Source organism: Hyla sarda, chromosome 13 (genome assembly GCF_029499605.1).
Source record: "Hyla sarda isolate aHylSar1 chromosome 13, aHylSar1.hap1, whole genome shotgun sequence".
Lineage (NCBI taxonomy): Eukaryota > Metazoa > Chordata > Amphibia > Anura > Hylidae > Hyla > Hyla sarda.
The window spans coordinates 11,388,670-11,405,734 of NC_079201.1; the positions used below are offsets into that span (position 1 = coordinate 11,388,670).

General features: G+C 44.2%; 1 protein-coding gene across 1 annotated transcript in view; it reads left to right on the forward strand.

The window, feature by feature from the left end:
• Positions 1-12,849, forward strand: part of JMJD6 (jumonji domain containing 6, arginine demethylase and lysine hydroxylase) — a 33,030-nt gene extending 20,181 nt beyond the window's left edge. Inside the window, exons 4-6 of the mRNA XM_056550087.1 lie at positions 3,746-3,881; positions 8,440-8,578; positions 12,102-12,849. Coding sequence (XP_056406062.1) covers positions 3,746-3,881; positions 8,440-8,578; positions 12,102-12,233 — 407 coding nt within the window. The 3' untranslated portion in view covers positions 12,234-12,849. The remainder of the gene's footprint in view (positions 1-3,745; positions 3,882-8,439; positions 8,579-12,101) is intronic.
• The last annotated feature ends 4,216 nt before the right edge of the window (positions 12,850-17,065 follow it).

The window sequence follows — 17,065 nt, forward strand, 5'->3', positions numbered from 1 at the left end:
ATTTTAATTATTACTTAAATTATTTTAATTATTACTTAAATTATTTTAATTATTATTAAAATTATTATTATCAATAATTATTTGTTTATTTTGTTTTATTTTCTTCTATATCGCTTTTTATACATTAAAAAAATAGGCATTTGGTATCGCCCCTTCTGTAACAACCCGAACAACAAAAATTGATTTATATACCCGGCAAGTTTGAACACAGTCTTAAAAAAAAAATAATAATAATAATTAATTATAATAATGCCCAAGTTTACGATATTTTGTTGTTGTTAAATATATATATATATATATATATATATTTAATAACAACAACAACAAAATACCGTAATCTTGGGCATTATTATAATTATTATAATTATATATTTTTTTTATTATTATTATTAAATGTTTCTATTATATCAATGTAGTGGGGGGGGGGGGGGAAGCCTGTATAAATTTTGGTATTTTAGTAATAAAACTGACCTGCAAAATAAAGCTATTTTTTTTTTTACCGTACGGTGAATGGTGTAAATTTAAAATGTAAAAGAAAATGAATGACAAAATCACATTTAATTTGACCTGAAAAAAAAAATTTCTAAAATAAATCAATAAAGTTTATAAATCCAAAAATGGTGGCATTAAAAAGTACAACTTGCTGTAAGACAAAAACAGGCCGTTGCATGGTTCTGTTGAGAGGTAAAAGTTAACTACTTATCCCCTAGTGTCTGATGGGGGGGGGGGGGGGGGGGGGGGTCTGACCGCTCCAGGCGGTGGTTTATACCGCCCCCTGCATGAAGAGAGCCAGGGAGCGTCTGACCCCCTGCTAGAGCATCTGACCCCCTGCTATCACTATATATCCCCGCACAGGTATATATATATCTGGGTCCAGAAAGTTAAACAGATTTGTAAATTACTTCTATTAATTTTTTTTAATCCTTTCAGTACTTATGAGCTTCTGAAGTTGAGTTGTTCTTTTCTAAGTGCTCTCTGATGACACCTGTCTCGGGAACTGTCCAGAGTAGAAGCAAATCCCCATAGCAAACCTCTTCTACTCTGTGCAGTTCCCGAGACAAGCAGAGATGTCAGCAGAGAGCACTGTTGCCAGACAGAAAAGAACAACTCAACTTCAGCAGCTGATAATTATTGAAAGAATTATGATTTTTTTAATAGAAGTAATTTACAAATCTGTTTAACTTACTGAAGCCAGTTGAGATAGAGATATAGATATAGATGTGTGTGTGTGTGTGTGTGTTTTTTTTTTTTTTTTTCCTGGAATGCCCCTTTAAGGCGTCACTGATTTATCGCTGTTATTAGTGTCCAGTGTAGATTATTATGAGTTCTGGTCACATGTAATTACTACATAACATTCCTGTCAATGGGGGACATTTATCAAAACCTGTGCAGAGGAAGAGTGGTGTAGTTGCCCATAGCAACCAATCAGATTGCTTCTTTCATTTTCCACAGGCCTCTTTAGAGGCCTGTAGAAAATGAAAGAAGCAATCTGATTGGTTGCCATGGGCAACTGCACCACTCTTCCTCTGCACAGGTTTTGATAAATCTCCCCCTATGGGATCAGCACCAAACTGCAGGAAGAGGGATGGCAATTTATTTCTTCTTAAAGGAGTCGTCCAGTGGTGACTCAGTGGTTTACAACTTATCCCCTATCTTAAGGATAGGGGATAAGTTGCAGATCGCGGGGGGGTCCGACCCCTGGGGCCCCCCGCGATCTCCTGTACGGAGCCCCGACAGCCCGCGGGAAGGGGGCGTGTCGACCTCCGCACAAAGCGGCGGCCGACACGCCCCCTCAATACAACTCTATGGCAGAGCCGAAGTGCTAGCCGCCGCCTCGTGCGGAGGTCGACACCCGCTATCTCAGAAGAGAGAGGGGCCCCCGTACAGAGAGATCGCAGGGGGCCCCAGCGGTCGGACCCCCCGCGATCTCAAACTTATCCCCTATCCTTAGGATAGGGGATACGTTTTTCACCACTGGACTACCCCTTTAATGAGCCAGTTAATGGGACCAACCCAACCCAAACCTCTAAGTCAGTGGTCTTCAAACTGTGGCCCTCCAGATGTTGCAAAACTACAACTCCCAGCATGCCCGGACAGCCGTTGGCTGTCCGGGCATGCTGGGAGTTGTAGTTTTGCAACATCTGGAGGTCCACAGTTTGAAGACCGCTGCTCTAAGTTATGTACCTATATATAACAGCAGCCACCCAGGTGCATAACTTAAAGGGGTATTCCAGCCTTATATATTTATACACAAATATATATAGATAGATACAATTTACTACTGTGTAAATATTTATATATATATATATATATATATATATATATATATATATATATATATATATATATATTTAGATATACACAGTGGTAAATAGTTTAATATATACAAAATGTCTGTGTATGTGTGTGTGTGTATATATATATATATATATATATATAATATTGTATGAGGAGATAGATTAATTATATTATGTATTATACACTACTGAAAAAAATAAAGGGAACACTGAACACAATGTAACTCCAAGTCAATGACACTTGTGTGAAATCCCACTGTCCACTCAGGAAGAACACTGATTGACAATCAATTTCACATGGAACAGACAACAGGTGGAAATTATAGGCAATTAGCAAGACACCCCCAATAAAGGAGTGGTTCTGCAGGTGGTGACCACAGACCACTTATCAGTTCTTATGTTTTCTGGCTGATTTTTTAGTCACTTTTGAATGCTGGCAGTGCTTTCACTCTAGTGGTAGCATGAGGTGGAGTCTACAACCCACACAAGTGGCTCAGGTAGTGCAGCTCATCCAGGATGGCACATCAATGCGAGCTGTGGCAAGAAGGTTTGCTGTGTCTGTCAGCGTAGTGTCCAGAGCATGGAGGCGCTACCAGGAGACAGGCCAGTACATCAGGAGACATGGAGGAGGCTGTAGGAGGGCAACAACCCAGCAGCAGGACCGCTACCTCCGCCTTTGTGTAAGGAGGAGCACTGCCAGAGCCCTGCAAAATGACCTCCAGCAGGCCACAAATGTGCATGTGTCCACTCAAACGGTCAGAAACAGACTCCATGAGGGTGGTATGAGGCCCGATGTCCACAGGTGGGGGTTGTGCTTACAGCCCAACACTGTGCAGGACGTTTGGCATTTACCAGAGAACACCAAGATTGGCAAATTCGCCACTGGCGCCCTGTGCTCTTCACAGATGAAAGCAGGTTCACACTGAGCACATGTGACAGACGTGACATAGTCTGGAGACGCCGTGGAGAACGTTCTGCTGCCTGCAACATCCTCCAGCATGACCGGTTTGGCGGTGGGTCAGTAATGGTGTCGGGTGGCATTTCTTTGGGGGCCACACAGCCCTCCATGTGCTTGCCAGAGGTAGCCTGATTGCCATTAGGTACCGAGATGAGATCCTTGTGAGACCATATGCTGGTGCGGTTGGCCCTGGGTTCCTCCTAATACAAGACAATTCTAGACCTCATGTGACTGGAGTGTGACAGCAGTTCCTACAAGAGGAAGGCATTGATGCTATGGACTGGTCGCCCGTTCTCCAGACCTGAATCCGATTCATCATCATCTGGAATCTCGCTCCATCCACCACAGACTGTCCAGGAGTTGGCGGATGCTTTAGTCCAGGTCTAGTGTTCCCTTTATTTTTTTTGAGCAGTGTATATATCAGTCCACCAATATATATGTATAATCTGTCCTGTAACGTTTCGGTAATGACTCAATTTTGTTTCCCCAGGTGGTTGGTGGCACGTCGTATTGAACTTAGACACTGCCATCGCCATTACCCAGAACTTCGCCAGCGTTACGAACTTCCCGGTGGTTTGGCACAAGACAGTGAGAGGGCGACCTAAGCTGTCCAGAAAGTGGTATAGGTAAGTAGAGTGATGTGGTTGGTGGAAATGATTAGAGATGAGCGAACTTACAGTAAATTCGATTCGTCACGAACTTCTCGGCTCGGCAGTTGATGACTTTTCCTGCATAAATTAGTTCAGCTTTCCGGTGGGCTGAAAAAGGTGGATACAGTCCTAGGAGACTCTTTCCTAGGAATGTATCCACCTTTTCCAGACCACCGGAGCACCTGAAGGCTGAACTAATTTACGCAGGAAAAGTCATCAACTGCCGAGCCGAGAAGTTCGTGACGAATCGAATTTACTGTAAGTTCGCTCATCTCTAGTAATGATTAATATTATCATAGGGAGAATGGTGGAGAATCAGATTTCAGGTAGGGTGCAAACACTAGAGCAGTGGTCTCCAACCTGCGGACCTCCAGATGTTGCAAAACTACAACTCCCAGCATGCCCGGACAGCCAACGGCTGTCCGGGCATGCTGGGAGTTGTAGTTTTGCAACATCTGGAGGTCCGCAGGTTGGAGACCACTGCACCAGAGCAATGGTCTACAAATGGTGGACCTTCAGATGTTGCAAAAACTACAACTCCCAGCATGCCCGGACTGCCGTTGCATGCTGGGAGTTGTAGTTTTGCCACAACTGGAGGTCCACAATTTAGAGACCAGTGCTATAGTGGGTAAAAGCTGAAATATTGCATTATTCAATTTGGCCTCTAGGCCTAAAACCAAGCGGATGCTTTCAGTACTGATGAGGAGGCACCTAGAAAGTGATAGATAGATAGAGAAGACAATAGATGAAGCTCGCAGCTCAGCCTCCCCCTCCTGGTGGAATTACTTCTGTAAAGCTCACAGAGCATGCCCAGTAAAGTTTCCCATTCATGATACAGCGTCTGTCACGTCCACGGGTCCTGCTGTAAATCCTATCTCTAAATGCTGTTAACAGCTCAGGCAAGATGGCTGCCCTCATGCTAATGTACAAAAACGAAAAAGATAAACTTTCAACCGGAACATGATGATAAAAAATAAGATCATGTTTCAGTATCTGGCGCTAATCAGGAAAAAAAAAAATCTAGGCGACACGTTCCCTTCAAGAATGCAGGAATCTGGATTTTACATTTAAAGAGGAATTCCCCATTTTACATGCATGTGGTTGGCTCTATAAAATGCCTAAAAATAACGTTTTGGGTCAGTGGGGGTTGATCCCGCTGTGTTGGGGGAAAGGAAGAAACAATTACTGTAATTGTAGTCATTAGCTAAATACAGTGGTCCCTCAACATATGATATTAATTGGTTCCAGGAGAACCATCATATGTTGAAACCATCATATGTCGAGTATATGTCTATGTAAAAATGGTAATTGGTTCTGGGGCCTCGGAACCATTGTATGTTGAATACATATCTCTATGGGAAACTGCTAATTGGTTCTGGGATGACCATTGTATGTGGAGTGTATGGGGAGTGTTTAACAAACCAGGGTGCCTCCAGCTGTTGCACAACTACAACTCCCAGCATGCATGTACAGCCATTGACTGTCTGGGCATGCTGGGAGTTATAGTTTTGCAACAGCTGGAGGCACACTGATAGGGAAACATTGATGTATGGGGTGTATAGTGTGTATATGTATTGTATGTGATGTGTGACATCGCATACAGTACTGTACAGTTCTTTAAATACCTTCAGGGGGGACAGAATGTCCTCCATTACCATCCTGCCGACTACAGCTCTATAGGAAAGGAAGGGGAGGGCAGCCAGCAGCTCATTGGATGCCTGCAGCAAGATGCTGCAGGCTATTGGCTATGGCTGCACTGGGGGGCGGGGCTTACACGGAGCTCACAGTGGAAGCCTGTATGAGTTAGCAGGACAGCATGTGAGTAACAGGAGGCAGAACGGGGCACACGGGACATTATACAACTATCTGTCAGTTGGTGAAGTTGTCAGCGCTGTCAGATAGCTGTTTGTACGATGGCCCCGACACACAGCAGCATCATATGTCGAGGTTGCCTTCAACATACGATGGGCTCTGAGAGGCCATCATATGTTGAAATGATCATATGTCGAGGCCATCATAAGTCGGGGGATCACTGTACTGGAAACTGAGATATATAACATTTTATTTATACATTTATTTGTATATATTATGTATGTATAAATTTATATATATATATATATATATATATATATATATATATTATATATATATATATATATATATATATATATATATATATATATATATATATATATATATATATATACACATATACATACATACACACACACACACACTGCTCAAAAAAAAAAGGGAACACTTAAAGGGGTACTCCGCCCCTAGACATCTTATCCCCTATCCAAAGGATAGGGGATAAGATGTCAGATCGCCGCGGTCCCGCTGCTGGGGACCCCCGGGATCCCCGCTGCGGCACCCCGCTATCATTACAGCACAGAGCGAGTTCACTCTGCACGTAATGACGGGCGATACAGGGGACGGAGCAGCGTGACTTCACGGCTCCGCCCCTCATGACATCACGGCTCATCCCCTTAATGCAAGTCTATGGGAGGGAGCGTGATGACCGCCGCGCCCCCTCCCATAGACTTGTATTGAAAGGGGCGGACTGTGACGTCACGAGGGGTGGAGCCGTGACGTAACGATGCTCCGTCCCCTGTATCGCCCGTCATTACGTGCAGAGTGATCCCGGGGCTCCCCAGCAGCGGGACTGTGGCGATCTGACATCTTATCCCCTGTCCTTTGGATAGGGGATAAGATGTCTAGGGGCGAAGTACCCCTTTAAACAACACTTAAAGAAAACACTTAAACAACACAATGTAACTCCAAGTCAATGACACTTGTGTGAAATCCCACTGTCCACTCAGGAAGAACACTGATTGACAATCAATTTCACATGGAACAGACAACAGGTGGAAATTATAGGCAATTAGCAAGACACCCCCAATAAAGGAGTGGCTCTGCAGGTGGTGACCACAGACCGCTTCTCAGCTGACGTTTTGGTCACTTTGAATGCTGGCAGTGCTTTCGCTCTAGGATGGCACATCAATGCGAGCTGTGGCAAGAAGGTTTGCTGTGTCTGTTCTGCTCTCTATGGAACCATTTTCAAGCTTTTATATATCTATCTCTTCTCTATCTATTTATACATACATACAGGAGACCGGAAAACCTGAGAAACTACTGTGAGCCCTGCACTTTGTTGTACTGCCGGCCACCCAGCTTTCCCAGTCTACTGAAGATGATATTTGTTTGGTAATTCAGCCTTAAAGGGGTACTCTGGCGGAAAACTTTTTTTTTTTTTAATCACCTGGTGCCAGAAAGTTAAACAGATTTGTAAATTACTTCTATTAAAAAATCTTATTTAAAAAATCTTATTTAAAAAAAATGTATCCTTCCAGTACTTATTAGCTGCTGAATACTACAGAGGAAATTCTTTTCTTTTTGGAACACAGAGCTCTCTGCTGACATCACGAGCACAGTGCTCTCTGCTGACACCTCTGTCCATTTTAGGAACTGTCCAGAGCAGCATATGTTTTCTATGGGGATTTTCTCCTACTCTGGACAGTTCCTAAAATGGACAGATATATCAGCAGAGAGCACTGTGCTCGTGATGTCAGCAGAGAGCTCTGTGTTCCAAAAAGAAAATAGTTTCCTCTGTAGTATTCAGCAGCTAATAAGTCATGGAAGGATTAAGCTCTTTTTTTTTTTTAATAGAAGAAATTTACAGATCTGTTTAACTTTCTGGCACCAGTTGATTTAAAAAAATAAATTAATTAAAAAAACAAAACAAACGTTTTCCACGGTAGTACCCCTTTAATGGAGCTCTTCAGGAGACTGAAAAAGCCACATGGCATGCAGGGCTTGTTGTACTTCCTTAGCTTTCCCAGTCTCCTTAAAGGGGTAGTCCAGTGGTGAAAAACTTATCCCCTATCCTAAGAATAGGGGATAAGTTTGAGATCGCGGGGGGTCCGACCGCTGGGGCCCCCTGCGATCTCTCTGTACGGGGCCTCGGCTCTCCGCCGAGATAGCGGGTGTCGACCCCCGCACGAGGCGGCGGCCGACACGCCCCCTCAATACATCTCTATGGCAGAGCCGGAGATTGCCGAAGGGGCTCCGTACAGGAGATCGCAGGGGGCCCCAGCGGTCGGACCCCCCGCGATCTGCAACTTATCCCCTATCCTTAGGATAGGGGATAAGTTGCTCACCACTGAATCACCACTGGACTACTCCTTTAAGGGAATATCAAAATGGTAAAGTATCCCTATTGGCATTCTTCAGCAGACTGGAAAAGCAGGGTAGCATGCATACTGTGTGCCACCCAGCTTTTCCAGTCTTTTGAAGCCCCAGCAGTAATAGGCTGTATGTCCTTTCTGCACTCCAACACTGCCATGACCCCGTCCTCTCTCTCTCTCTCTCTCTCTCTCTCTCTCTCTCCAACCCTGCATTAACTTGCATTAAGGATGTTTAAAACCCCCGGGCAATCTCCGCAGCCTGAGAACAAGTTGATCAGGTGTCCCATAGACTTACATTGGACTCCTGGTAACCACTTTTTTGCACTATTTTTACCTTTTTTTTTTAGGATCCTGAAGCAGGAGTGCCCTGATCTGGCTGCGTTGGCCGACACCGTGGATTTACAGGAGTCGACTGGGATCGCGTCCGACTCTTCGAGCGACTCCTCCAGCTCCTCGTCATCCAGCTCTTCCGAATCTGGATCGGAGGTAAGGTTTTAAAGCGGCGGTCTCCAAACTGCGGGCCACCAGCTGTTGCAAAACTACAACTCCCAGCATGCCCGGACAGCCAACGGCTGTCCGGGCATGCTGGGAGTTGTAGTTTTGCAACAGCTGGAGGTCCACAGCTTGGAGACCACTGTTAATAAGTAATAAGCATTGGCAGACGTGATAAGTCTGTGGAGCGGCGGGTTGATCCGATGTGACAGATCTCCGGTAAAAGCCAAAAAGAACGCAACACGCGGAAGTAATGTGATTAGGAGTTTCCGCACAAAACTTGTAGCTACAAAATGGATTTCATACATCTGTGGGTTTTTGGGCTTTTAGGAATGTTAGCGCCACGATGTCTGCCTAAAACCAAGCGTGGATAGTAATAAAATTCCAAGGCAGGGCAGAATATTTAACCCCTAAATGGCCGCCCCTGCCAAATTTTTACACCGCACACGGAGCACGCATACCAGCTGAGCCCACCCCATATGCAGCAGGAGTCGGCGGTGTCTTACAGATACTTGCCCAGACCGGACTTTAGTTTAAAGGGGAACTCCGGGGGTTTATACAGTGACAGAATAATAAAGCCAGTCTACAGTTTAAAGTCTGGCAACTGATCGGCACCCCGCGATTGCACTGCGAGGGTGCCGATCGGACAAGTCATCATCTAAATGCCACGATCACTATTGTCCGCGGCATCTCGAGGGTTAAAGGGGTACTCCCGAGGAAAACTTATTTTTTTTATTTTTTTAAATCAACTGTTGCCAGAAGGTTAAACAGATTTGTAAATTACTTCTATTAAAAAATCCAGTACTTATTAGCTGCTGAATACTACAGAGGAAATTCTTTTCTTTTTGGAACACAGAGCTCTCTGCTGACATCACGAGCACAGTGCTCTCTGCTGACGTCACCTGTCCATTTTAAGAACTGTCCAGAGTAGGAGAAAATCCCCATAGCAAACATATGCTGCTCTGGACAGTTCCTAAAATGGACAGAGATGTCAGCAGAGAGCACTGTGTTCGTGATGTCAGCAGAGAGCTCTGTGTTCCAAAAAGAAAAGAATTTCCTCTGTAGTATTCAGCAGCTAATAAGTACTGGAAGGATTAAGATTTTTTAATAGAAGTAATTTACAAATCTGTTTAACTTCTGGCACCAGTTGATAAAAAAAATAAAAAGTTTTCCACCGGAGTTCCCCTTTAACCCTTAGATGCCGCGAACAATAGTGGTCGTGGCATGTAGATTATGACTTGTCCGATCGGCACCCTCACAGTGCAATCGTGGGGTGCCGATCAGTTGCTATTGCAGCAGACAGACTGTAAAGGTTGAGCGCAGATCTCCAAAACAGGGCCCCGAATCCTCCTGCTCCATCGAACATGGGGGTCAGTATCCACACCATGTATTCTCTATAGGAGCGCTGGGGTTAGGTCAGCGCCGTACCAGGAAAGGTTGTTATTTATTCATGTAAAGCTCTGCTTGTTCTGGGCTAAGTAGTCAAGTGGGCGGTGCTACTCTGTGATTGACAGCTCTCTATATTCACACCTAAACACAAATGGCCCAGATAAGTGATCTGGGATAGAGAGATGCCAATCACTGTCGCCCACTTGAATAGTTAGCCCAGATCAGTGATTGAAAGCTATCTGTGTTTAAGTAGTCAAGTGGGCGGTCCTATTCAGTGACTAACAGCTGTCGCTATATGCCGAGAGCTGCCAGGGCTATCTGTGTGTGTAATTGTGCTGTCAATCACTGAGTAGTACTGCCTACTTGACTACTTATTCATGGAAAGCAGCCAAGCACTGATCTAGGCTAAAAAGTCAGCGGCGCTGATCAGTGATTGACAGCTGTCTGTGTATACATGTGGATATAGAAAGAGATGCCAATTAATTTAGAACTTTGTCCAGATCAGTGATTGAAAGCACTCTGTGTATAAGAAGTCAAGTGGGCGGTCCTATTCAGTGATTGAAAACTTTTTATAAGCAAAAACTCTTTATAAGCTAGTACAAGCAGCTGCAAATTACTGATCTGGGCTTTCTGTGCTTATAGAGAGTGCTGTCAATCAGTAAATAGGACCACCTACTTGACTACTTTGCTCTCAATCACTGATCTGGGCTAAGTAGTCAACTGGGCGGGCCTATTCAGTGATTGACAGCTCAGTAATTTGCTGCTATCTGTTTGTATTAGTGTGCTTATAGAGAGCTGTCAATCACTGAGAAGTACCACCCACTTGACCACTTACACACAGCCCAGATGAGTGAATGAAAGCTATGTGTAAGTAGTCAAGTGGGCGGTCCTATTTATTGATTGACCGTTCTGATTGACAGTTGTGTATAAGAGAGAGCAGCCCATCACTGAGTAGCACCGCCCACTTGACTTGTTTGACACAGATTGCTTTCAAGCACTAATCTGGGCTATCTGTGTCAAACAAGTCAAGTGGGCAGTGCTACTCAGTGATGGACTGCTCTCTCTATATGCTCACTTATACACAGATAGTGCTCTCTACATGTACACATAGCCCAGATTAGTGATTGGCAGCTATATGTGCATATAAAGAGAACTGTCAATCACGGAATAGGACCACCCACCTGACTACTTACACAGATTGCTATCAATCACTGATCTGGGCTAAATAGTCAAGTGGGCGGTGCTATTTACACAGCCCAGATTAGTGATTGGCAGCTGTGTGGGCGGTCCTATTCAGTGATTGACAGTTCTCTTTATATGCACATATAGCTGCCAATCACTAATCTGGGCTATGTGTACATATAGAGAGCACTATCTGTGTATAAGGGAGCATATAGAGAGAGCAGCCCATCACTGAGTAGCACCGCCCAGTTGACTTGTTTGACACAGCCCAGATTAGTTATTGAAAGCAATCTGTATCAAACAAGTCAAGTGGGCGGTGCTACTCAGTGATGGGCTGCTCTCTCTATATGCTCCCTTATACAAAGATAGTGCTCTCTACATGTACACATAGCCCAGATTAGTGATTGGCAGCTATATGTGCATATAAAGAGAACTGTCAATCACGGAATAGGACCGCCCACCTGACTACTTACACACTGATAGCTTTCAATCACTGATCTGGGCTAAGTAGTCAAGTAGGCGGTGCTATTTACACAGCCCAGATTAGTGATTGGCAGCTATATGTGCATATAAAGAGAACTGTCAATCACGGAATAGGACCGCCTACTTGACTACTTAGCCCAGATCAGTGATTTGTGTATACACAGCTGCCAATCACTAATCTGGACTCTCCGTGTTAATAGCACCGCCCATTTGACTACTAAGCCCAGATCAGTGACGGAAAGCCATCTGTGTATATGTAGTCAAGTGGGCGGTCCTATTGATTGATTGACAGCTCTTTATATGCTCATAGCTGCCAATCTGCCCACTTGGCTACATATCCCAAAACTACAACTCTCAGCATGCCCGGACAGGCTGGGAATTGTAGTTTTGCAACAGCTGGGGACCCTTGCGTTTAGAGCAAGAATTCTTTGTACAGAACATATTCTACTTTTTCCGCCCACAGGACGACTCCAGTTCCGGAGCGGAGACCATGTCGCACCGTAAGAAGAAGAGGAGAACGTGCAGCGGGATGGGCAACGGGGACAGCACCACGCAGGACGACTGTGTGAGCAAAGAGCGGAGCTCCTCCAGGTGACACTAGTCTGGCAGCCAGAGACGGCAAAAGATGGCTCCTGCGCACGATCGCAACGGGACGGTTTCCTTCTTGTTCTGATTTCCCTTTCCTAATCAGCTGCTAGAAGTCTAAGGATCAAGCGGAGTGCCACCATTTTTATATATATATCTATACAGACAATTTATTGGTGTCCATACCAACTCCTGTGAAATCATCTCCGGTAATGGTTACGAAGCGTCGCGGATGAATAATGGAAGTGTCGCTTCAAGGGGAGGGCGGGAATATCTGGTCGGGACCCCACTTTAGGTTCTAAATACAAGAAAAATTAAGGATTTTACTATATTCTTCGCGTCTGTTTTTAACCTCCTGCAGCAAGTGAGGTCTGTGCAGGTTCTTAGGTCTTTTAACTCTGATGAGACAGCTGAGGTTCTCCAGCTGTTGCACAACTACAACTCCCAGCATGCCCTGATAGCCTGCGGCTATCAGGGCATGCTGGGAGTCGTAGTTGTGCAACAGCTTGGTTACAGTGCTCTAGGGTTTATTGCTACCTGAATACTAAATCTCCCCTCGTTCTAGGCTAAATAGTCAAGTAGGCGGTCCTACTGTGTAATTGACAGATGTCTCTAGGGGTACTCCGGTGGAAAACCTTTTTTTTATTTTATTTTTTATTTTTTTTAAACTAACTGGTGCCAGAACGTTAAACAGATTTGTAAATTACTTCAATTAAAAAATATTAATCCTTCCAGTACTTATTAGCTGCTAAATACTACAGAGGAAATTCTTTTCTTTTTGGAACACAGAGCTCTCTGCTGAATCACAAGCTTAGTGCTCTCTGCTGACATCTCTGTCCATTTTAGGAACTGTCCAGAGCAGCATATATTTGCTATGGTGATTTTTTTTTTCCTACTCTGGACAGTTCCTTAAGTGGACAGAGATATCAGCAGAGAGCACCGTGCTCGTGATGTCAGCAGAGAGCTCTGTGTTCCAAAAAGAAAAGAAATTCCTCTGTAGTATTCAGCAGCTAATAAGTACTGGAAGGATTAAGATTATTTAATAGAAGTAATTTACAAATTTGTTTAACTTTCTGCCACCAGTTGATTTAAATTAAAAAAATTTTTTCCACCAGAGTACCCCTTTAAACACAGAGCTGTCAATCACTGTTCAGCACCGCCCACTTGACTAACTGGCCCAGATCAGTGATTAACAGCTCTCTGTGTATTAGTATGCATATAGAGAGAGCTGTCAATCACTGCGTAAGACCACCCACTCAACCCACATCAGTAATTGACAAGTATCTGTGTATAAGTAGTCAAGTGGGCGGTCCTAATCTGATTGAAAGCTCTCTTTGAGCACTTAGATAGCTGTAAATCACTGATCTGGGCTAACTGTGCATACAGAGAGAGAGAGCTGTCAATCACTATGTGGGACCACCCACTTGACTACTTAGCTGAGATCAGTAATTGACAGCTATCTGTGTATAAGTAGTCAATAGGGCGGTCCCACACAATGATTGACAGCTCTCTCTATGCACACTTAGCCGAGATCAGTGATTTACATAAAGAGCTTTCCACCAATAAATAGGACCGCCCACGTGACTACTAAGCCCAGATGAGTGATTGACAGCTGTCTGTGTATAAGTGTGCATATAGAGAGAGCTGTCAACCACTCAGTAGGACCGCCCCCTTGACAACTTAGCCCAGAATGAGCAGAAATGTATTTTCTTCTCGGCAGTCGTCAAGTGGGCGGTCCTGCTCAGTGATTGACAGCTCGCAACTGTGTGTGCGGTTTTAGTATGGGCTTTCTATTTCGGACCAAGAAATACTTCTCTATGGGGATCCTGAACATTGCTGAATGCTTATCTCGGCAATGTTTGGCGGAACCCTTAGAGAAAACTACAACTCCCAGCAAGCAGTTCGCTCTATTCATTTTGGGGACCATTATCTCCCTGTTCTAAGGATCGATGGGGGTCCCAGTGAGCAGTTATGCCTTTTTACTGTGGGTGGAAATCCCCTTTAAATATGGTATTTATGTATTGGTGATAATTTTTTAAGGATTCATCCCGTACATCCTAGCCCAGATCAATAATTGACAACTATCTGTGAAATAAGTAGTCAAGTGGGCGGTGCTGATCAGTGATTGGCAGATCTTTAAATGCACACATACACAAAGAGCTGCCAATCACTGGGCTAAGTAGTCAAGTGGGCGGTACTACTCAGTGATTGTCCATATAGAGGGGGCTGTCAGTCCTTGATCACTTGGTTAAAGGGGTACTCTGCTGTTACCTGTAGCACCTTTTTTATTTTCTCTCCGCTGGTTGCGGGCGGCGGTGGTCGTGACATCATGTCACGCCTCTCCATTCATGTCTATGGGAGGGGGCGTGATGTCATGAAGAAGCGTGGCATCACCACCACACACACCCAGCATATAGAAAATAAAAAGTTGTGTGTGCTGCAGGGAGTAGCAAAACACCCCTTTAAGTAGTCAGGTGGGTGGTATATAGAGGTGGCTGTCATTGGCAGCTATCTGTGTATAAGTGTGCATATAGAGATAGCTGTCTCTTATACACAGATAGCTGGCAATCGCTGATCTGGGTTAAAGGGGTACTCTGGTGGAAAGCTATTTTTTTAAATCAACTGGTGCCAGAAAGTTAAACAGATTTGTAAATTACTTCTATTAAAAAAATCTTAATCCTTCCAGGACTTATTAGCTGCTTAATACTACAGTACTAATACTAATAATACTTATTATTCCTAATCAGCTGCTTTATGCTTCAGAGAAAGTGGTGTAGTTCTTTCCAGTCTGACCACAGTGCTCTCTGCTGACACCTCTGTCCATGTCAGGTACTGTCCAATCAAGATAGGTTTACTACGGGGATTTGCTCCTGCTCTGGACAGTTCCTGACATGGACAGAGGTGCCACTGGGGTCAGACTGGAAAGAACGACACAACTTCCTGTGGAGCATACAGCAGCTGGTAAGTACTGGAAGGGTTAAGATTTTAAAATAGAAGTCATTTGCAAATTTGTTAAACCTTCTGGCACCAGTTGATATAAAAAGTAGTCAAGTGGGCGGTACTAATCAGTGTGCATAAAGAGGTGTCAGTTAATGAGTGGCACCGCCCACTTGCCTACTTAGCCTTGATCAGTGATTGACAGCTCTCTGTATAGGTGTTCATATAGACAGCTGTCAATCACTGAGTGGCACCGCCTACTTAGCCTTGATCAGTGATTGACAGCTCTCTGTATAGGTGTTCATATAGACAGCTGTCAATCACTAAGTGGCACCGCCCACTTGACTACTTAGCCCAGAACGAGCAGAGATTTACAGGAATAAAGGACAAGTTACTCTCGTCTCCAAACGGTAGACCTGATAGATGTTGCAAAACTACAAATCCCAGCATGCCCGGACAGCCGTTGGCTGTCCGGGCATGCTGGGAGTTGTAGTTTTGCACCGTTTGGAGACCACTACTATATATCGATGTGAACGTAGGGAGTCAGTCTATAGATCCAGCCCCGATTCCGCACTTGATATGGATTATGTCTCTCGTCATATACAATTAACCCCCGGCAGGCAATACACAAATCCCTCTGGAGTCCGTCTCGTTCTGCGGCTGCAGCTTTGAAGTGATTTTAATTAATAATTCCCCTAGAAATCCGTAACGTTAACTATTCAGACAACCCCTCCCCCCAATGAAGAGACATTTTGGCGCGGTGGCTCAGTGGCGGAGATTTCCCCGAGCTGCCGTCTGTTCCCGATCTAGATGAACCTCGGCCGCCGGCATCTCCATTAATTATATCCACATCCCAGAAATGTGTATTTTTATCTCCCTCCTCTGTGATCTCTGTTAATTTAAGTCCTTTCCCCTCCATCGTTTTTTTTTTATTTTTATTTTTTTTTATATATTTTCTAACAAAAGAATAAAATTTGAGTTTAAAACCGTATAATTTCTGCTTTATTTTATTAATTCCACCGAAATGTAATGCCCATTATGTTATTTTAAATAACATTAAATTTAGCGGAATTGCGGACGGAATCGCAATGGGGCTTTGAATTTCGGCAGAATTCGGAAAGGTAAACCCTTTATGTGGATCAGGCTGTGGATTTCACCCAATTACGATACAAAAGGTACAATACTAAGCCATCTGCCAGAAAAAGACACGACGGTACGGCATACTGCATTTTGATTTTATTTTTCCTATATGGGTTTTTAGAAATTTTATCTGCTTGCATAACATGTACTTTCCATAGCGTGCAAGCTTACCCGAAGATTTTCTGCTCATATTACATGCACATTTTTCTACAGATTTCACACTTTGCACTGCAATCCTTGGAAAAGAACAGGGAAAAATGTAAATCCTGGACTGTTGGTGGCCTTGAGGACTGGGTTGGGGACCTCTGCTCTATACCACTCATATAAAGATCTGGACTGTTGGTGGTCTTGAGGATTGGGTTAGGGACCTCTGCTCTATACCACTCATATAAAGATCTGGACTGTTGGTGGTCTTAAGGACAAGGTTGGGGACCTCTGCTCTATACCACTCATATAAAGATCTGGACTGTTGGTGGTCTTGAGGATTGGGTTAGGGACCTCTGCTCTATACCACTCATATAAAGATCTGGACTGTTGGTGGCCTTGAGGACTGGGTTGAGGACCTCTGCTCTATACCACTCATATAAAGATCTGGACTGTTGGTGGTCTTGAGGACTGGGTTGAGGACCTCTGCTCTATACCACTTATATAAAGATCTGGACTGTTGGTGGCCTTGAGGACTGGGTTGGGGACCTCTGCTCTATACTGCTCATATAAAGATCTGGACTGTTGGTGGTCTTGAGGACTGGGTTGAGGACCTCTGCT